General features: G+C 35.8%; 1 protein-coding gene across 2 annotated transcripts in view; it reads left to right on the forward strand.

The window, feature by feature from the left end:
* The window catches only part of blk (BLK proto-oncogene, Src family tyrosine kinase), a 49375-nt gene extending 27881 nt beyond the window's left edge, over positions 1-21494 (forward strand). Inside the window, exons 2-14 of one of the 2 annotated variants that reach the window (XM_088908798.1) lie at positions 2111-2214; positions 3955-4063; positions 7820-7856; positions 9713-9806; positions 10688-10786; positions 11431-11534; positions 11941-12090; positions 13046-13198; positions 13871-14050; positions 14727-14803; positions 19827-19977; positions 20528-20659; positions 20894-21494. In XM_088908798.1, the coding sequence (XP_088764924.1) occupies positions 3956-4063; positions 7820-7856; positions 9713-9806; positions 10688-10786; positions 11431-11534; positions 11941-12090; positions 13046-13198; positions 13871-14050; positions 14727-14803; positions 19827-19977; positions 20528-20659; positions 20894-21096 (1488 nt within the window). In that variant the 5' untranslated portion in view covers positions 2111-2214; position 3955 and the 3' untranslated portion in view covers positions 21097-21494. The remainder of the gene's footprint in view (positions 1-2110; positions 2215-3954; positions 4064-7819; positions 7857-9712; positions 9807-10687; positions 10787-11430; positions 11535-11940; positions 12091-13045; positions 13199-13870; positions 14051-14726; positions 14804-19826; positions 19978-20527; positions 20660-20893) is intronic. The other variant, XM_088908797.1, reaches the window with a different exon arrangement.
* The last annotated feature ends 690 nt before the right edge of the window (positions 21495-22184 follow it).

The following is a 22184-nucleotide window of genomic DNA, read 5'->3' on the forward strand; positions in this document are numbered from 1 at the left end:
ACATTTCACACTCTACAGTAAGCATAACTGGCAATCATTTTCTCAAAGCTGAGTTATTTATTCTCCCATAAATGGAAACAGTCCAAAAAATGATTCAAAGTTGAGGAGAACCTACACCTAATGCAGATGTCATGGATTGTCTAAAATGTGATAAGGCTATTGTACCTCTTTCCTCTGTAACATTATCCACTAAAATAATTTAGGAAAACTGCAAACATAAATATATTATATAAAAATACATATGATGGTGTTCTAAATTAAAAAAATCTTTAATGAAATGTTCATAATTTGAAGATGTACAGAATAAAAATGTCACTATAGTAGTTTCTGATTATAGACTGTTTTACCTGATTAAAAAAACTTAATATAGCAGAATTACAGAGATTAGAAAATATGTCATGCTACAGAAAAGTTCCAAAACTGATATACAGTTTAGTCATCTCAGTAATACTGCACAGATCAATGTCATACATCACATAAATAATTTTTGAATTCCATAAAACACAAGAATAACATACTGTATATTCAATCCTCTAATATCCCTTTAAATAAAATGCAACTTAATATATAATAACGTTTCGAAGTCCAGTGAAACCAAGACCTATACAGGAACCTTTGAGGACTTCCTGTCATCCTTGTGTATAGAAGTACTGTAGGTTACATGAGGAAGACATTCAGTAGTAGCACAAATCATTATAATTAACTCAAAGTGCACTTCAGAAACTTGGAAAATAGTCACTGAAGCTCCACAAGTTGAGGCATGTTGATAAAAAAATCCACAGAAAGCCGAATCTATCACTTTCTTACAAATGTTTATCTTGCTATTAGGGGCTGAGAGACAAGTGGTTAACAAGGCAATTGTAAATTCATTTGCAAATCTTTCAGATTTTAAACACAAATGGCTTTTTCAGGATCCAAGATGTATCATATTGTGTAGCATTCATGGCTGGATCACAAGGGAAAAGCCTTTTCTGTAGAACTCCAAAATTAAAAAGAGGCAACTTGAGTCTGCTGGATAACAATTGCTCACAGCAAAATAACATCATAAGTAAAAACATTGAAAACGTGGGGGGGGGGTCACATTTATTTCTGGCCCTATAGTTAGTATTCCATAAATTCTGATCCTTTGGCATCAAACCACGCCATGTCTTATGTTCGAATTCAATAAAATTGAGCTTTCTGAAACTTTTTAAAGATGAAAACAGAGCATTTCTGGACATGCTCTTCAGTATTATATTTCCATCAATTTATCCAGTGTCACAGCAACCAGAGCCTTTCCCAGCCTTTCCTGGGAACGGGCACAGGGCAGAGTATATCCTGCATTATGCTGTATCTGATACAAAAATAAAGGTCATGTTGAGAAAACACTTATGTCCATTGACAAATATGGCTGGAAGCCTATTCTGGTTTGGGGCTGTTTTACTGTACATCTACAAGTACTACTGCCCTTTTTCAAATAGGGGAAATCATGAATGAGTACATTTTGACCAAAAGGCGTAGTTCCATCTACTAAGAACCTCGAGTTTGACTGAAAGTGGACTTTCTAGCATGACAAGGACGAAAGCACACATTCAAATTGACTAAGAAACGGTTAACTGCATACAAAATACTGTGTGTGTTCTTGACTGGCCATCTCAATCACCAGACCTCAGTCTAGAATCTAATTACACAATACCGGAGGCATCTTGTCGTTGTAATCAATGCCAGAGGAGGATTTACAAAATAACAAAATACTACAGCAATATTAATATATTTGACGCTCTTGTTTTCTGGACAGTTATTTATGACAATTTTTTTTGCTGTGTGCAATGCTATTATGATTACAGAATAACATTTTGGATTATTTTTCAAGTAAGAGATTATCTACTCATTAAATCACTCCGTTGTATGATGTTTTTGTTCCTATTTCGTACTCACGTCCTGTAAATATGAGTTCAGAAAATATATATATATATCTTGTATACACAAGTTCCATATCAATAGCATTTTAATTTTGTAATTAAATACAGAGGAAAGTGTATACAGAGGAAATAGCTTTTCGGAGACACACCAAATCCAGTAAATGATGCACTATATATATGCTGATCAGTATTTTCCTTTTTCCGTTAAGTGAGAAGCATTAACCCAGTGGACACCACTTATGAAGAACCTGTCTGAAACAAAAAGAGGACAGTGACACTGCAGGGCCTCAGGGCAACGGGAGAAACACCTTAGGTAGGTAGGGGAATATACACCTTTAAATAATACCTGTGTGTAATAGCATTTAAGACAAATCTTTGTAAAAAAGCAGTTTTCCATGGGATTACATTTTTAATAATTATTTTAAAAAATATATATTTTAACCTCACATGCCATGTTCAAGTGTTAGCTGTTGGAAACAGTTTAAAGACTGAGTTTATTAAAAATGTGCGATTCTTAAGATGACCTAACAAATCAAATTAATATTTTGAATGTCGTTGGGGATCATGACAGTACAGGAGCAGGGCTCTCCAACCCTGGTCCAAGAAGTTTCATAGGTTATTTTTTATGACAAATTTTTATAGTTTACTTACCAAACTTTTTTGATCCTGAAAAGAGCTCATTGCTTCAAGATCTTGGGCAAAATACTCAGCGTGTGGCCATCTTTTTTTTTGACTTCGTGGACTTTTAGTGTGGAATTAGAATATACAGTATTTATTCCTTTGAACCCCATATGCTGATGTAGCTCCCCACTCAAACCTCTATTTACTGTATATTAGTGAATATTTCCTTTGATTTTCTTGCTATAGGTTTTTAAAACTTGTAGCATGTAGCCTTATGCCATCAAACTGGTTAAAAAAAGTTACCAAGAAATAAAGGAACACATAAAGGATAGTTCACAGTTCATAAACACTTTCCAAGTGATATATAAGTATAAATTAAATAACACAAACAAGCAAGTGAAGAGCTGGGTGAGGATTATCCTGATTCCTCACAATCTAAACAGAATGCAAGGTAGGAAAATATTTCGGGCAGCAATGCGGTCTGGTGTTTAGTGTTCTGGATTCATAAATGGAACATTCGGGGCCCACATGCTGGGAGTGACACTGCTGCTGTGTCCTTTATTCATGTATTTCAGCCTGCTGAAAGAAAATGTCCTAGTATACCTGTCTGTGGCTTTCAGTGTTATCATTGTGCCGTAAAGGAGAGATTTTAGGATCAATTGACTTCTCTGGTTAAATTAAAGGGTGTCATTAAAAATAAAATATCTTATGGCAATAAATTAAATTAAAATTAAATAAACGCATCTCCACTTTTTAAAATATTCAAAATAGTTCAGATTCATCGCCATGATTTGAGGATGTGCGACACACAGGGGGGTGCATAGATTAAAAAGGAAAACAAGAAATTGGAATTGAAACAAAAAGAAATAGAACCAAATGTAAATGTAATCAGAAAGGCCATCCTGATGTTCTTATGCTAAAGTATTATTATTATTGTTGTTGTTGTTGTTGTAAAGCTTGTGAAGCTGTAGGAACTGTATTTTCCATGTTTTCATGAATTCCGGCTGCTTTCCCTGTTGTGAAAAACACTATACTGGTTGCACTAAGCATTGTTAATATTCATCTTTTGCATGTTTTTCTACATTATGTTCAATTCTTTGGGTTCCAAGTCTTGCAGACAACTTTGTTGACCTTCGGAAATGAGTTCAAGAGCAGAACAAGATTAAAGCATTCTTGTGTGCTATCCTTCGGGGCAAAATAGCTGACTTAAATAAAGCTTTTGTAAAATTAAAGATCCTATGATTTGTTAGTGGAACAAAGATAATAATGTTCTTCAAAATGAGAAGAGCAATTCATGTTTTCAATAACCTTAAAAGCATTCAATAAACAATCAAAAAGGACAGTTCCTTTTTATCATAAGTTTCTGCTATAGCTGCCGTGTTAAAAGATGTTTTTCGTCTTTTTATAACTTTGCTTTTTTACTTTTTTTAAGGATGGGCTGTATTTGCAGTAGTCGGAAACCTGATAAAGACACTGCTGATCACTGGGGAAAAGAGAATGGGCACATAGACAATTCATTTCCGCTCCGTGGCCCACTTGCTGTAAGTATCTACATTTCGTTAATTACAGCATTCCTTGTTCAATCCTGGAAAAGAGACACTTTTAAGGATTACAGGAATGGATTCATACAGTAAGTGTGTAAAAAATGAGAGGAGGCCATTCAGTCCGTCTTGCCCTTTTGGAGGTTTGTAGTTAATTGAATGGCCTCCTCTCGTTTGCAAAGATCTCATCCAGTCTATTAAAATAGAAACATTTTACCCTGATATAAACATTTGCTGAGTTTAAGAGGAAACCTGCAAGTGCAAAATGAATAATTGGGATGTACCTTCTACATCAAGAAACTGGGTTCAAAGAAATGGGGCCTGGTTTACTCAAGAACCATATTAAATTGGGTCGGCAAGCTGGGCTTTATCCATACTTACTGTATATGGATGAGTATTTTTTCCACACAAGCCAAAATCCATAAAAAAAAAAAGAGCCACTCAGAGCATTCAGTGCTGAATCTACTGTAATTGCTCTTAGTTTTCCTCTGTGAGTTTTACTTTCTATATTGAGTCTCTAACTGTGATTTCATTTGACTTTACTGGCACAATGTTTCTCCTTTACTGATATTCTATAATACATTTGACATGCTTTCTGCAGTGTTATTCCCAAAACACCGGAAGACGTATTTTAGAATATACATTTTGATTATGCGGTCTATACCATGCTTCTAAAGAAACCAGTATGTTTTTAGAAAAAAAAGTGTATAGATTTTGGATCTTTCTGCAAAGTATTTGACATTATTTTGTCTTTATTTTATTGAGCATCTATGAGAGAATGTAACATGCTCAAGTGTCTTTTTGCATATGCAAATCAATTGTGAGTGTGTTCATTGGGCACAAGAAATGAAATGATTGAATCTGCTGCAATTTAAACCTAATGAATACCAAGAAAATAAAACACAGCAATTAACCATATGCCCCAGATAACAACGCCTCCATGCTATCAGTATGTTGGGACAGCAATTACAGTATTTACCTATGTTAATTTCAATATAATGACAATACACCTGCTACAAAATTGATTTTGTGATTAATGTATTTACAGGTGGGTCATTTATCATGGGTTATTTTATGAACGCCTGCCTTTAAAGAGTTCGGAGGAAATATGAGCATTACTCCAATTCTAAGACTCCTTTTAGATTTAAATTTTCAAATTTTCAAATTACTGTAGATAACAACATTATTTTGCTATTGGAAATTGGAAATTGAGATGCCTTTGATGTGAGAAGGAGTACTGCCAACAGTCATTAATGTGACCGAGAGGATTGTAATAGATGATAGGAATAATGGCAGAATTTATATGGAAACATTTCAGAATGAGTTACTGGTATCTGTATCTGCCATGTCTCATATGTAGCTGGGTGGAAATTTGTTACCCAACTAACCACATCAAATCATCACAAGACTTGTAGAGATATCAAACATACTGTATCCTGAGTAAATGTGAGGGGCAGTTTAAGAATATTGCCATTGCATGTAAACATGTTCTGTTCCCACATAAAGGCAAGCAAGCTCCTTATTTCAGTATACAAAAATCAGTTAAAAGCTAAGCAACTCAAAGTGCTTTGTTCAGTCTCTCATCTCATAGGAATGTCTGTTGGGGGTTTCTCCATTATCTGCTGATGAAGGAAATGATTATATGCAATTAAACTCTTGCACAAATTACACATTCACACAAAATATGGTGCCTGTCCCATCATATTGGCCTTTCCACTGATAGATAGATAATACTTTATTAATCCCGTAGGGAAATTGATGTGTTACAGCAGTCCAGCCCAAGACAAGCAAAACAGACATCAGAATAGTTATAAAACAAAAGACAAACAAAATAAATAAAAATAAATAAATACATAGGTGTGTGCAAAATGTGCTGATCATAGTCACTGTAAAAACAATAAAATATGTGCAAAATGTGCATAGGTTTATACAGACTGATTGTCCAAAAAGTACAATGGAGTAAACATGCTGTCCATAGAGGAGCAAATGAAGGGCTAACAGTCCTAGCCTAGGGCAGCGTTATACACCCTGACAGCCGCCGGGAGGAAAGACCTGCGGAAACGTTCCCTTGAACACTGTAGCTGGAGCAGTCTATTGCTAAATGTGCTCCGCTGCCCAGTAACAGATGTAAAAGGATCCACTGAATGGATCCTAAAATTTCTAAATTGTGCTTTTAAACCTATTGTTACTGCCGTGATCTCAAGTATTGTATTCATTTTATAGAAATGACAATTTCAGACAATAAAACCAATTTGATGATCCTATTTTATTTACAGTGGACATGAAAAGGCATCTATTTGTTTCAACAGCTGTGTATTTAACGTCATGTTAAGAACTCTACGGCCTTTGCTAAAATAATCATACTGTTCTGACATAATATAACCATGAAAGATTTTTGAATAAAACAATAATTTTGCATTACTATAATTCATACACACATTTTTGCATACGTACAATTTTATTTTGTGTATTACGCTTTAGTCTTGAAATTTAACATGGCTGAGATTGTTAAAAAATATTCTTTGTTGTCTGATATTTATATAAAGTAGAAGGTTCACATTCTTTTTTTGCATAATTTTAAATATTCTTAGAAAAGGAGTAAACCCCTCGTTTAGTTCTATTAGTTATTACAAATTCCGTTCAGCCAAAACAATATGGTGGAAAATACTGTAGTGTGGAAGAATATAAAAACACCTAGATGACATGTAGGCTGATTTATACTGAGAGAGCTGTTTATGGTTTCAGATGATTTAGTAAAGTGCACCATTAATACAGTATCATCCCAGTGAAATTGTTTAAGAAGCTGTAACATTGTTTTAGAATCGTTGGGACAGGCTTAAAGGTTACTGTCATTCAAAACTCTTCTTAACATGCTTTTGCTGGCATTGAGACAAAAAGTAAGAGCAGCAGCATAGTTTTTGATGTTTTTTTCTTATTTTCTCTAATGAGGATAAATGTTCTTTACACTAAAGCAAAAAAAAAACACCCATTGTCCATGATGCAATAACAAGAAACATTCAGGCTGTGGAGATACACATCAATGCAGCTAGTCTGACTGAATAGTTTACGTTAAGAAAACAAATCTGTATATTAAAATGATTTGTATGAGTGTTAAAACATTGTAGAAAGTTCCATGTATTTTTAAGAATATCAATACTGTGCTTTTATAAGAATATTGCTTTACATTAAACGTGAAGGGCCAAAGACATCCCATTTGTACAGTATTTGCATTTGTGCAGTGTAACAGGCTGTGATCTGACCTGTAGACTAATAGCTCAAAACCAGCTTCCCTGATGTGTCGCAGTGTTGTTGTCCTACTGTATAGGAGGAGGAGCTTGATTTTAAACTGTTATAACCTATTCATTTTATACTGAGTAATCCAATCAGTGAGATCAAACAGGTTTTTATTTTACTTGAATTTCAGTTAGTTTAATTACAAAATAGATTGACTACATTGTGGTTTCCATTAAAAATGTGTGGGGGCCAGAATGATCAATGAGGCCTTTCAATAATTAGCCAATGTTTGGGCCAGCTCTTGTTAATTGCAGCTCAACAGCTGTAACCTGAAATAAGCCAACCTCCTCCCATCCTGGCCCAATGTTTGCTGGTTATCTGGGTCATGTATTTAGGTCATGGTACCCTTTTTCAAGAAAAATGAAATGTGAAAATATAAGATTTAATTCCCAGATTTTAAAATCAATGTACAATTGTGTCCATTCCAACTATAATTCATAATTTCTATTTTATATTTTACAGCCCCCAAATGATCACAGACTGGGTTCTCCAGACCATGGTAAATCATGCTTATGATCTTTCCTTCATGGTCGTAATATTTTCTAACATTAATTCAGCTGATAAAAGAATATAAAGTACATATATACCCTGTACTGTCTAACTGACATAACATTGAATGCAAAGAACAAAAAGAGCAGAAGTTCATAGCGATGCAGTGCTCTTCTTTTTCATGCCTAGTGCATATTCTGCTGTGCTTCCTTCAGATCTATTTTCTGAAAAATCTATATCACAAATCAGGGGTATTTCTTCTTGTGGGATTACTTCCAGTATAATTCAATATGAGTGTTTTAAATTATTGTGCACTGCCAACATTGAAATGGTCTTAATTTTATATAAATGTAATGACCCTTTGATGTGCAAATGGAAACAAAAATCCAAACTGCAGATACCCCGAAACAGCATTGCTGGGGTAGTCGTGGACATTTTGCAAAGATTCACATCACTCTTGTTTTAAATGAGTGTCTAAAGAAGACACTACCAAGCAAATCATTGCTAATCTCCTATGGAGACCACAAGATATGCTTCCTGTGTACAACAGTCTCTCAAAGCAAGCAACATCACACGGTTTGTGGTCATAACATTGCTGACCTTTTCAAAGTGCCTCAGGTCCTGATAAAAATCCTGCCTTTTCTATTTTTCAGTACAGGGTATAGTAGGTTACTTATATGTCTGACAGGGACTGAAATTCTCTGTGTATACCCTTGAGAGTTCTGTCTCATCCTTAAGCCATGCAGGGTCTATGAAATAAAGCAGCAAATTATTAACAATATGGGCAGCTGCAATGCCTTGATGAATGCCTAGTGCCCTAATGTCTCTTATGATTCATTTTTTTTACAAGAATACATTGATCATGTGAAAACTGAACTATTTAAAATAAGTTTAGTCAGATGCAACACAAATTGTGGAGAATTTCTGAAAACATTAAGAGAATGTTATGCATACTGAAGTTATCAGTGCTTTAAACCAAATAAAAGAAGTTGCCCCAAAATCTAACTTTAATTATAACAGATTTATTTTCTTTTCTGTCTTACAATTGTCATCTGACACTCACATTTACTCATAAAATGTTGGGTGCCAACATTTACAAGGTTTTGAAGGAACTAATTTGTTTTGATAGACTCGAAAAACATTTGAAAGAATATCAATTGGATTGTGCTAAAAATATCATTTAATTAGTATAGGGTATGCTGACATAGTGTAGCACAGATTTCAGATGAAGCACATAGATGAAGTGTAGCAAAAAGAATGTCATTGTTTGCCTCACTGTGGCTTACCCAGATCAGTTTATTACGGGCTATTGCATTACGTAGCATTGTCAAGTAAGTGAGTACATTCACCAAAGCACAGTCTAATAATGTGAGATTCTAGCCATGAGCCTTGCTGTGAGAACATCATGTGCCTTTCTGTTCAGCATTAAACCCCTCTGTGTTAATTCCATTCCCTGTGTGTTGCTGATATTTGTTCTTATGCTCACACACATACAGTATATAGTTATATACTAAGAATTTAAATTCTGCACCAATGTTTTTTAATTCAAAAGCTTATTAGTAAAAACACTCTCCATGAAAAACATTCTCTGACTTGATGCAGCATGTTAACATATACTGTATACTGTAGCTAGAAACTTACAACTGACCTTAGTATAATCACTTTAAAGAGTGGATTATGGCTACTAGATCAGAATATAAATGATGGCCACCATTAAAAAATTATTGCATTGATTTTGCAAACAATTGACATATGAATTATACTGTATGTAGATCTAAGAAATTATTAACAAAAACAGAAATAAAGATATAAGCATTCATGTACTGTATCTTTTATGATGATGATTGTAGTAATGATTTCTTTCAGATTCAAATATAGTGATTGCTCAGCATGATTTCCAGCCAGTTAATGAACATGATTTGGCATTCCAAAAAGGAGATAAGCTTACAGTTTTACAAGAGTGAGTATCTACTGTATATCTATCATCATATTCTTTGTGCACACACAAACGCAATCCATTCTCAAAGAGTAGGTGACATTATAATTCTGTGTAGCTTGGGCATTAATTGTTGTTTTTTAAGTATCAAAGCTAAGCCAAACAACTGAAAATTTGAATGTTACAGTGTTAATGACCAGCTTTAATTAGCCACCACTTTCACATAGTACTTGATAAATGATTATATAGTAGTATTACAGTATAGTAGTATCATTATATAGTTCTCATTATTTGTAAAACCTTAAATTCAGACATTGACAATGAATGGATCAGTTGAATATCTTGAGTTTAATTCTGAATCCCATTCCCCCCCCCCTCAGGATATGCACAGATGTAGATTTTACAACGAAACTTTAGCCCACTTCACCAGTATGTGCTCTAAAAATGTGCCACCCATTTCTTTTCACTGTGAACCTAATATATAGACAAGTCTGTCCTTCAAAAGTGAAGGTGTATATGGTTCTCACTGATGTCACCACATTGTGGTCACTCAGTTAACACAACTGATTACTTGTTACTGCCCTCTACTTCACAAATGTTTTTTACCATTGTGTTAGAGCCATTACCAAACATTTTTACATACTGTATGGCGATAGATACGCTCATGTACTGTATAAGGTTACTTGTGTTTCAGTGCCATTCTCTCGCCAACTCGCAAACTAGTCACCAATTAAGAAGGCACACTTTTTTTATTACAACTAATATTTTGTTAATTAAATTTTGTTCGTTAAAGATTGCACCTATACAAAATAATCTGTACTCTCAAATTATGCTCAAATTGTGTTGAGCTGTCTCTCCAACATCCCTTTGGCTTTGTGTTTTGTATGCATTTTTCATCTTTGAAGAAAGGGGGACTGGTGGCTTGCTAAGTCTTTGGTGAGTGGAAATGAAGGCTATATTCCACGGACCTATGTGGCCAGACTGGATACACTGGAAGTGGAGAGGTATGCACCATATACATACTGTACGTCCTCACTATGGCACCCTCTCTTCGTAATGGACATTTCTGAGGATCAAGAATTATATATAAAAGAGGCCAAAGCACTATTATTCTTTAATTTTCAGGTGAAAAGAAATGCTAATGGGAAATGTTTACTACTTTGAGTATTGCACTTGCATATCCTGTGATGAAAACAAAGCAAGACAGAGAACCAAAACCTTTCTTTGTTCTTTTTTTGATAAGTTTTGCATGAAACACTTTTAGCTATTCTTTCTATAGCAGCTTCAGCTTGTACAGGGGATTGTATGATATTCTTATTTCTTAGAGGTTGCAGGTATTACAAACCACTATCTAAATTAAGTTAGAAAATTACTGGTTTCTCTTGATTTTTTTATTCTTTATTGCTTTATATATTATGATTACTGCTATTTTTGTTTTCTCATATATTTTTGAATGCTTTTCTTAAAGGAAATAAAAAACCTGAGGAAAAACACAATTGAAGGATGATTATGGCAAAGGAGCTGAAAAGCATTCAAATTCTAAATAAAGTTGTTGTTAATGTGTGTTCTTGAGAGGTAAGGGCAGTGGCGATACAGATAGCATTTGCATTAAACATCCTCATGTTTTTCATTCTGTTTATCACTGCAGATGGTTCTTCAAGAACTTGACCCGAAAAGATACCGAGCGGCTCCTTCTGGCTCCTGGAAACAAACCTGGAGCTTTTCTAATCAGAGAGAGTGAGACAACCAAAGGTCTGTATCCCTTCTGGCAATGTATATTTCCGACAATTAGCTGCACCAACCTGAAAGGCTGTAGGACAGAGAATTACAGATTGCTGGCACGTTCAATATTCCCTGTGTTCTTACCACAAAAAGACCTTTTTCATCTGGTGAGGAAGACACCAGGAATATGTTCTGCACATTTCTCTCAGATATTAAAACATGTTTGATCAATGCAAGCCAAATTAATATTTGATTTAGTTTTTTGAGAATCAAACAGCCTAATGCTGGTAAGGGAAGACTGGCTGTGTGAAAATAATGAGAAGGCTAACATGATTCCTTAATGTGTTGAACTATGGAAGCACACAATGTTCTGTCATGCAAAGCAGTGAGTGGAAAAGTTGTAGAATCTTACTGAAATGCCTCCATTCCCTTGCAGGAGCGTTCTCCCTCTCTGTGAGAGACCTGGTAGCGCAACATGGAGATGTTGTCAAACACTACAAGATACGGTCCCTGGACAATGGAGGCTATTACATTTCACCCAAGATCTCCTTTCCTACATTGCAAGACCTGGTGAAACATTACTCGAGTAAGTTCATGTAAAGCAGAGGTAGTTGAGACAATATTCATCTCTTAAGTGGTTGCTAATCTTGTCTTGAAGGCTTCATTGCCATTGTGTTTCTTTCCCCGTGTACTCTGCTGTGGCTAGAAAGGAAATGATAAGGGGCTCAACCAGAGGCCCCTTTTTTCCAATTGTAACAGGGTTTCCCAGAGAAGGGGTCCACTTGGCTAAATGGATAAATGGATTTGGACAGGGATAGGCAACTTTAAATTGGCAGCTGGGTAGCTTGAAGTAGTAACCTTTGTGACTCTCTGGGTTCCTATGAGCTTAGAGTATTGTCAGTGAGGTCCAAGCCATCCCTCTAGTTGATGCTAATTTTTCCCCAAGACACTGTGGAGTGGTGAGGATTTGATTGAGAGCATGTAAGGCCCCAGCGATGGAACAGGGGCCATGCGTGGTGAGCTGAGCTGATCAAAAAATTGTGTCTCCAAATAGAGTGTATGAAGTGAAAATAATTAGTTTCAAATGAAAAAAAAAATAGAAACAGAAAATGATATGAAAGCAGTTTGCAACCTGCATGATTTACATAGTTTCTCACTTCAGATATTTTTGTCTTTATTGCCACAATATTTTAGCTTCTTTCTTCTGTTTTGTGTCAGCTGTATTAATAAATGCAGGCTTTCAGTTAGATTTACAAAGCCCCAAGATAGTTTTGGTTGCCAGTGCATTTGTAAAATGAATTGAGGAAAATTTAACACAAATGAAGAAACAAAAGCAGAAATTACATTTAGAAATGATTACATTGACTTTGTATTGAGTGAATGCATACACCTTAAAGTATGTATTCTATAGTATACCATATTTACAGTGCCTGAAGTTTATGCTTTTATAAGTAGTAGAGAAATATGTATTGAAGCTACTTTCCTCCCAGAGTAATCCCATAATGATGCGAGCTGTCGTGGGTCTGTTGTGCCATTTTCAGAAACAGCAGATGGCCTGTGTCAGCGCCTGACTGTGCCATGCAAATCTGTCACACCTCAGAGGCCTTGGGGACAGGATGAATGGGAGATTCCCCGGGAGACCCTCAAGATGGTGAAGAAACTGGGTGCAGGGCAGTTTGGAGAAGTGTGGATGGGTGAGGCACATTGTGCATTGTAAATGAGCAGTCTCTCCCTCTGGGTCTCTGGGTACTAATTTCTACCCGATTACATTTTGAAAGACAATTATAAAAAATGTAATGTGCCGTATCACGCATTTTAACTTGGAAAGTACTGTCGGTTAAATTATGTAATATGATTCCAATTCAAAAGCACTATGCTCTTTAGGTGCAGGATCTTAAAAAAAATTTAGCTATAACTGGAATAAAGGACAGTTTCAGGAAATCCAATCTTGGATGAATGTGGCTGCTCAAAATATTCAGAACTGTACATTAAAACCTTTCACTTTGGTGAATGTAAGGGGGCCAGAGGTGGAGCCCTTGCAGAGTAGTGATGACACCCATGTTCATCTAAACACTTGATATTTTATATTTATATATTCTAGTGTATTTCATTGCAGCCATCCCTTGAAAATGATCAGTAACATTAACAGCATATGGAGGTAAACCCTGTCATCTTTTTGTTTTTTGCAGATCGTGAATTACTAGTAATTAGTGATGAATTTGATATACTGTATGCACACAGATTTTAATGAACCATTCCATCATTTTCTTTTAAATCCTTCAGTCTAGAAGAGAAAAAAAGGATAAATACTCTTTTTTTAATATAGCCTAACCATTATAACAATGGGTTCTGAATTATCCGTGCAGGGTACTACAAGAACAACCAGAAAGTGGCCATCAAGACGCTGAAGGAAGGCAGCATGGCTCCTGAGGCTTTTCTGGAAGAAGCCAACTTGATGAAGGAGCTCCAGCATGATAAGCTGGTCCGTCTGTATGCTGTTGTCACAAAGGAGCCCATCTTAATTGTCACAGAGTACATGGTGAATGGTAGGAAATTCTCCTTGTGGAAGACTAACAGGATATGACTCAGTCTTTTTCAGAGTTTCAGCAAAACTGAATCATTCAGTGAAAAAGAGTTTATTTTTTTCTATCAAAATGTATCAGGCTTAAAAGCTAGGTCTGGTAAAAATGATCACTGCTAATAAGCCAGCCTTTTTTTAGCCTGCAGTTTTATTTCAAGTACCATTACTAAGAAATGTTACAGTAGTTATGGAAAGCCCAAATCTAGCAGCGTTTGCAAATCCATCAATTGAAAAATGTGTGAAATGCCATTATGCAGAGAAGATTTGGAATACAAAGCTGGATATGGTCCATCACTCAAGAAGCATGTTACTTGAAGTGCACAACTTTATCTAATTGATTGATATGTAACAGGTGCTATAGATCTTTAGAAATCTGTGATTCAGGCTGACTAATGGTAATTACCAGACCCGGCTCTGGAGACAGATGATTTCAGTTACTGAAGGAGCTTGCTACTTTCTGTGAGCAGAAAATCAAACCTGGCTGTCCCAACTTTGGTCAAGCTAGATTGGTTAAAATCAACAGTTGAAATATTTAAAATTAACATCTGTGTTATTATTATTATTATTATTATTATTATTATTATTATTATTATTATGTGTTTGTAAATGTACTTTGTGTTTTTTCAATTTTTTGTGTCAAGGTAGTCTACTTGACTTCTTAAAAACAGAGGAAGGAAACCGGGTGCAACTTCCCAAACTCATAGACATGTCGGCACAGGTTAGTGGATCCTTGTACCTTTTGGACATGAACTAGTCTTTCTTGGACATGCAGGATCCATTTAGGAGAACAATGAAAATAAGGCACAGACCTTTGACTTATAACTGTTTTTACTTTAGATTGCATTGTATGATATTGTATCCTGCAGCTGATAAAGTGAGACACTTCAACACCACTTACACATCACTTTGATAGTGAAGGATTAAATTGCCAGAATCAGCTGTCCAGTATTTTGTGCCAAGTTGGACGCTGATTTAATTTTCGTATGTTTATTACTTTAAACTACTGCATAGGTTTACCCATTCGCGTAACAAAGGTTACGGGAAAAACAAAGGTGAATTCCATTCTTAAGAGTAAAAAAAAAGGTAAAAGTGTTTTGGCTTCAAAGCTTTCTTTAGTTATGCCCACACAGTCAAAAGATAATGTGTATTGTATTCCTTTTTTACTAATTCTTAGCATTATTAACCTCTGCTTGGTCCTTTCCAGCTTTCACATAGATGCTGCTCACCACTTCAGCCCTTACAGAGGATCATATTGTTATTATTATGCGTTTTCAGTACATACTAATTCATTCAATGGTCATTAAAGCCTGTAGTGTCTGAGTTTCTGCACTCTGAATTTAAACTTTCTACATGACATTAGATTCACCACTTCATTTGCTGCTATTGCGCTGATAACACACCAAATTAAGGTGACAATTAAGAAAAAGAGTTTTAGCTGTAATTAATTAAAAGTATTAAAAATAGAAATAACCTTTAAAGAATTTTGGAATTACTTGCATTCAGTTAGAGCACAGAACCAGAACATTCTCTATTAGTACATAGGTAAAAACTTTAATTATACCAATAATTTAAGTAATGCATATTATTAGTTTTAATAATTAAAACTTTTTATTGTGCAAAACCCCTCTATTAAACCCTCTCCTACTTAAATTAGAAAGCAAGCAAGTCCAAAACTGCTGCACTTTTCAATGGCTTGGCTGAGGTGCGAACTTATAAATCAATATAGATACAGAGAAACAAATGCACTTTCACACATAGATTTTCACTGAACTATCACTTTGATATTCAACAGATAGGGTTTCAACTTAATATACAAGTGAATTGAAAGTCTGCCTTTCGTATGAGGTCCTTTATGCTAAATTAACTAGCAAAGGCATTCTCCTGCATAGATAGACATTAAACATTGATCTTCAACCCTCAAATGACCATGCATTTACTGTATGAGGTGTCTTTTATGTATCTGTACCTTGTTTAAAGCCGTCTTATATTGAAAGTAAAGAAGTAAGAAAAACGACAAGGGGCAGGATGCTTAGCAAAATAATCAGATCACCATTGGAGCAAGGGAATACAGCACTGGATCCCAATACTCAAATATGTAACTAGTGTAATTTACTGTAGCTCAGATCTTTTTTTCCGAAAGGTGTAATTATTCTAAGACCATTTAGAACGTCTGCTGATGGTACCCATTTTCATGTCTAAACATAGAAAGTGGTAGCAATGATAAGAGTTGTGGTCAGTCACATATGAGCCTCAGCTCTTAAACCTCACCCTCTATCACTTATTAACATCCGGACAGGATGTGATGTATTTTCTTCCATTTTCCATGCTATTAAATACAGACACATTTTAGTGTAACAGCAGTTTGAAGTTCATTTCCTGAAACTGTATGCATCCTGTTTAAAACCACATCATAGATGCTGCAACACCTTAGTTTTCCCCTAAACTGTCTGGGTAACAGACACTGCAAGAAGAAATTTAAATACAAAGTTAAGTACTTAAAAATACATATTCCCATTAAAAGTCTACTTCTACAAGTTTTATCACATTATTAGAGATCGCTTATGTACTATAACGTCATGGTTAACTTCTTTGGCTAAGAGAAGCATTAGGCTGTTTCTCAGTTTAATTTTCATGGCACCATTTGTATCAGTTCTCTTTATTTTATTGAATTGTTTCTGAGTACTGAACGAGTTCTAGTTGATCTGTTCTAAACCTGTAGATTTAAAAAAAAACATGTACCTTTAAAGTTACAGGATGAAAAAATTATAAAAGTAAGTAAAGTTGTAGTTGAGAGGAAGCTACTGTATTAATCCCATTGGGGTCGTTTTAGCTAAGGTAAACTAAAACATCATGCTGTAATTTTTTTTAAAGTGACCTGAATTTGGTCCTCAACCGCCTGGCTAAGAAACCTACTCCAGCTATCCACAACAATCTGTGTAAAGAAGCGTTTCCTATTTTACATCTTAATTGAATCCACATTTACTTGCAAATTGTGACCTTAAATCCCCTGGGTTAACCCTATCTCTCTTCGTTAAAATTGTTTGTTAAGTTCTCTACCCACATTAACCAGTCTGTACATGACATGTAAGCCAGGCATCATTCTTGCTACTTGTCTTTGAACGCTTTCTAGGCTTGTAATATAATATGTGTGATGTGAATTAACAGTGCATTGTAAAGCTTAAGCGTAACTTTCCTGGATTTAAATGCTAAACCGTTTGCTACGTATTCAAGGTCCTGTTTGCTTTGCCACAATGTTTTGTTGAGAACGTAGAAGAATCTACATCAACACCCTGATCCCTCTGGCGTATAGCTTCATGCAGCCTTCAATACCCCAGGTCATCTCTATAGTTAATATTGCTTCTACCAGAGTAGATCACTTTGCAATTAAATATGCCTACACAATCCATGGTTTGGTGTAAGTCTCTGTTTAATTCAAAATAGTTTTGTGTTTACCACCCCCCTATTTTTACATCATCTACAATTTTAATTTGTTTGTTAACTATATCAGAATCTACATCATTGATACAGATCAAGAAGAGAGGGCAGGCCTTATGTGGATGTGCTGTTTCCTGTTTGTTAACCTCTTAGTAAAGCAAGACCTTCCCTTTCAAAATCCAAGTTAGCCACCTCTTAAAATGACATTCTCCACATTTTAGGTCTGATGAGCAATTCCAAAACTTTACAAGTAAAGACTGAGAGTCCTACAGTTTCCTGGTTCATGTGTGTATTTGTATTGAGAATTGCTTAAAGGACCTAAAACAGTACAGATAAGGGGGAATCTCAAGTCAGGGTGGTGTAACTACTGAGTCCCTAATTTACGTACAGTATATTCATGACCTAGATTACAGTATAGTTATAGTAAACTAGTCAAATTTGCAGATGATTTCCAAATTAGGAGGTTTAGTAAATGCTGCAGATGCAGCAAATTAAATCTATAAAAGATGGAGATCAAATTAAAGACTGGGCAAACACCTGCCAGATGACATTTATTGTAGACAAGTGCAGTGCATGTTTTGCATGCAGGTAGCAAAAACATAGACTGTAAATGAAACTGAAAAATGAAGCTGAGATAGAAGAGGGTACTTATGACAAAGGGTTGGATGTTTGGTTGACACATCATTTACTGTACATCTTCTAGAATGTGGGGAAGAAGATAAAATGGCAATAAATGTTAGGAAACATTTAAATCAAGGGATTTTATTTTGCCATTGCATAAAAGTACTAGTAATACTTCGTTTAGAATATTGCGTACAATTTTGGTCACCATAATACAGAAGAGCTATTGCTGTTTAGGAATGTTTTGGAACTTAAAAATGATATCCTATACTGGCAGACTGAAGAAACCAAACCTTTATAATCTCGAACAGAGAAGCTTGCAAAATATTCAAAATCCTCAAAGGTACTGACAAATCCAATTCATCAGATTTCTTTTGAATGAAATGTGAAACACAAACCAGGGCACACAAGTGGAAACTACACAAAGACATTTAAATCTGAGGACAAGAGACCACTCTTTATGCAAAGGGTCATGGGAATATTGAGCATGTTGCCCAGCAATGTTATTTAAGATCACACACTGACCATCCTGGTCATTGCTTTAACAAGCTAGGTTATGAACAACCATTAACCATTTCAGCCATATGAAATTCAGCTCCTTTACTTGAGTTCATTTTTAATAGCCTTCCAATATGAAGAAGTTCAATAATGGTCAATAAATTGCCAGCAGTTTTATCACCGTGCAGCTCAACTCACTGAAGCTAAACAGGTGTGAGCCAGGTCAGTACCTGGAAGGGAGACCTCCTGGGAAAAACTAAGGTTGCAGCTGGAAGAGGTGTTAATGGGGCCAGTAGGGAGTGCTCACCCTGCGGTCTGTGTGGATTCAAATGCCCCAGTATAGTGATGGGGACACTACACTGTAAAAAAAGTCCTTCGGATGAGACATAAAATCAAGGTTATTAAAAATCCCCCTGGACGTTTCTTGAAAAAAGTAGGGGTGTTAACCCGAGGTGTTCTGGCCAAATTTCTCCCTGGCCTTTACCAATCATGGCCTCCTCATAATCCCTTAATCCATAATCTCTATGAACTAGCTTCATCACTGTTCTCCTCCCACTGATAGCTGATGTGTAGTGAGTGTCCTGGAACGCTTTGGCTGCTGTTGCATCATCCAGGTGGGTGATGCACATTGGTGGTGGTGGATGGGGTCTTTGTTACCTGTAAAGCACTTTGAGTAGAGTGTCTAGAAAAGCGCTATGTAAGTATAAGGATGTTATGTTTCCCAAGTGCATTCTTTAGCGCCTAATGCAACTAAATGATCTCAGATTTTTAAGCATTATATACTGGGATGCCTTTAATACAGTACGTAACAAATGCTGGATCCTGCTGAGGGCAGGGTGAGTCCACCAGGGATCTCGATGGTCTCATAAACGCAGCAACCCTTGCATCCTCCCCGGTGCTTGGACTGTTGGTGAAGGGCACTTCTCTCCTCCAAGCCAGTGCTGGGTGGACACAGCTGTGGAGCTTGTGATGTTTTATAATACAATTGGATCGAATTGAAGCCACGTGGGTCTGGGGAGTTTGCACTGCCTACATTTCCTCATTTTCCCCTTGTGCAGACATGGGGATCATTACAGGAAGCCGAGGCACAATATACACACCAACTTTGCATTAGAAAAGAAAAGTAGTGATTCTAAATTTTTTTAAAAAATGAAACAAGTTCTTATAGCTCTTTTTTTTCCTCACAGATTGCAGAAGGGATGGCATACATAGAGAGAAACAACTACATTCACAGGGATCTCCGCGCCGCTAACATTCTGGTTTCTGAAACGCTGAAATGCAAAATTGCAGACTTTGGTCTTGCTAGGATTATTGAGACCGAATACACAGCACAGGAAGGTATGAACATAAAATAATATGTGAATAATGTTTGTTTTTTAAAAAGGTGTGTGGATATTGTAGTGTGGGCCTTATATTAACTGAGCATGGCATGGAACAGTAAGCATCTTAAAACAGAGACATTTTAGAATTCATTGAAATGACCAACAAATGAAGTATGTCGTAGAACCACATGTGTGATTGCCTATAGCTAACAAAAAACAACGAGAAGTGCGAAAATTATGTGGGTGGGAATTCAAGAGGACAATTTATTTCAGTGGCAACCTGTAAGCAATGTGTTAGTACCCAACTACTGAAGCAGAGCTTGCTGAGTATTAGTAAATAAGTATTGCCTGGATATGTGAGGCCTACTGTACAGAGACCTACAGTAGTAAGTTGTTTACAGGGATCTATAATTTCCTAATTACTATACAGGTTTCTTGTAGAATAACGTGTTACATGTCATAAGAAATGCTTGTTCCTGCAAGGATTGTTATTAATAATTTAATTGTCATTTGACTTAATTCTGTTTACCTCTTAGTAATCTGTCCTCCATTTTTGTCTTCTACAGGTGCTAAATTTCCCATCAAATGGACTGCTCCTGAGGCAATCAACTATGGTACTTTTAGCATCAAATCCGATGTGTGGTCCTTTGGGATTCTCCTCACTGAAATTGTTACTTACGGGAGAATACCTTATCCAGGTATTTCTAAGATTCTAAATTTGTGAACATACAATTATTATAGTGTGATCGTAAGGGGGTATATAAATCCAATTCCTAATACTAAGACTAAATAACAAATGCGGATGTCCAAACTGTATTTAATGCATAGCTTTTAGAATATTTTCATTATTTACACAATTGCTTATAATACAATGTACCATCCTTTTAGTACACATACTTTAACATAATTTGACATGTCTTATTGTTTATCAGGCATGACCAACCCAGAGGTTATAAGGAACCTTGACAGGAACTATAGAATGCCCTGCCCAGACCATTGCCCGTTGGAACTGTATGACATTATGCTGAAATGCTGGCAGGAAAGACCTGAAGATAGACCGACGTTTGAATACTTACAGTGCACCCTTGAGGACTTTTACATTGCAACAGAAAGACAGTATGAGCTGCAACCCTAGGAATTATGATATACAGTACTAACTTCCTGAAACCAAGTTGAAGATATCACTGGCAATCACATGTGGCCATTTGGATACAGTGCCTTTCCATGAACCTGACTTCAAAATATATTATTCAAAGAAGTACTTTGGGGGAAAATTATTTTACCTAGTATTGCAAGATATGCACCTTGACTTGAAATGCCCTGAGCACAGAATGAAGGAAGCTTTAGTACCTTCCAGACATGAAGAACTTTCCTTTTATTTGGATTGAATCTCTTGGTAATTCTTGAAGTCTGTCTGTGAGAACTCTTCAGATTTCTTATCATTTCTTTTTCATTATTTTGGCTTTTGGACAGCCCTTTCTGTAAATACTGTTTACTGAATACACATTGCGTATGCTTATACATTTGAGGGATATACTGTACTTTTGTGTGTTCATTGACAAGAAAAAATATACTGTAATGATTTTTTTTTTTCAGGAAAACATTGCTCCCAGCTGTATTTTTCTGAAACCTGATTTTTCTGAAATTCTGAAAATTTGAACCTATGGAGAACTTTCCTGGCAAACAGCAAAGAAACCTCCTATTCCAAAGTAACTTAAATTAAATATCTGTGAACTGTGCTTCCTTTATTTTAGTTATCAAAATACAGACATTTGCTCGCTTGCTTGCCTGCCATCTGAAACTGCAGTTTGAACCAGAAACCAACATAAGGGGAGTACATTTATAGACAACCCTAGCTAGTTTGCATATTTGGTCTGTGTCATTCTAATATGATACAAAATTGTGCCAAATCAAGAATATCAATAGGTGGCACTCTTGTGTCATTATAACTATTCTATCATACCAAAAGATACACAACTGGACCTGAGAATTCATCCTGCCTATATTTTCTCAGAACTGAAATTTTGCTAAAAATCCCATTCATTTCCCATCTTAAAAGATCTGTAATTAAATTGTATTTTTTTATCAAGTTCATTTTAATAATTGTTTCAGTTATTAATTATTATTCTGAATAAAGCGGCAAATGCGAGCTGTGCAAGATGCTCGTCGCTCTTCTCTGGAAGGTAGGAAATATAAGAAAAAAACGTGTTGTGGGACCTGTTT

The sequence above is a fragment of the Atractosteus spatula genome, chromosome 2 (assembly GCF_055471065.1).
Source record: "Atractosteus spatula isolate fAtrSpa1 chromosome 2, fAtrSpa1.hap1, whole genome shotgun sequence".
In the NCBI taxonomy this organism is placed as follows: Eukaryota; Metazoa; Chordata; class Actinopteri; order Semionotiformes; family Lepisosteidae; genus Atractosteus; species Atractosteus spatula.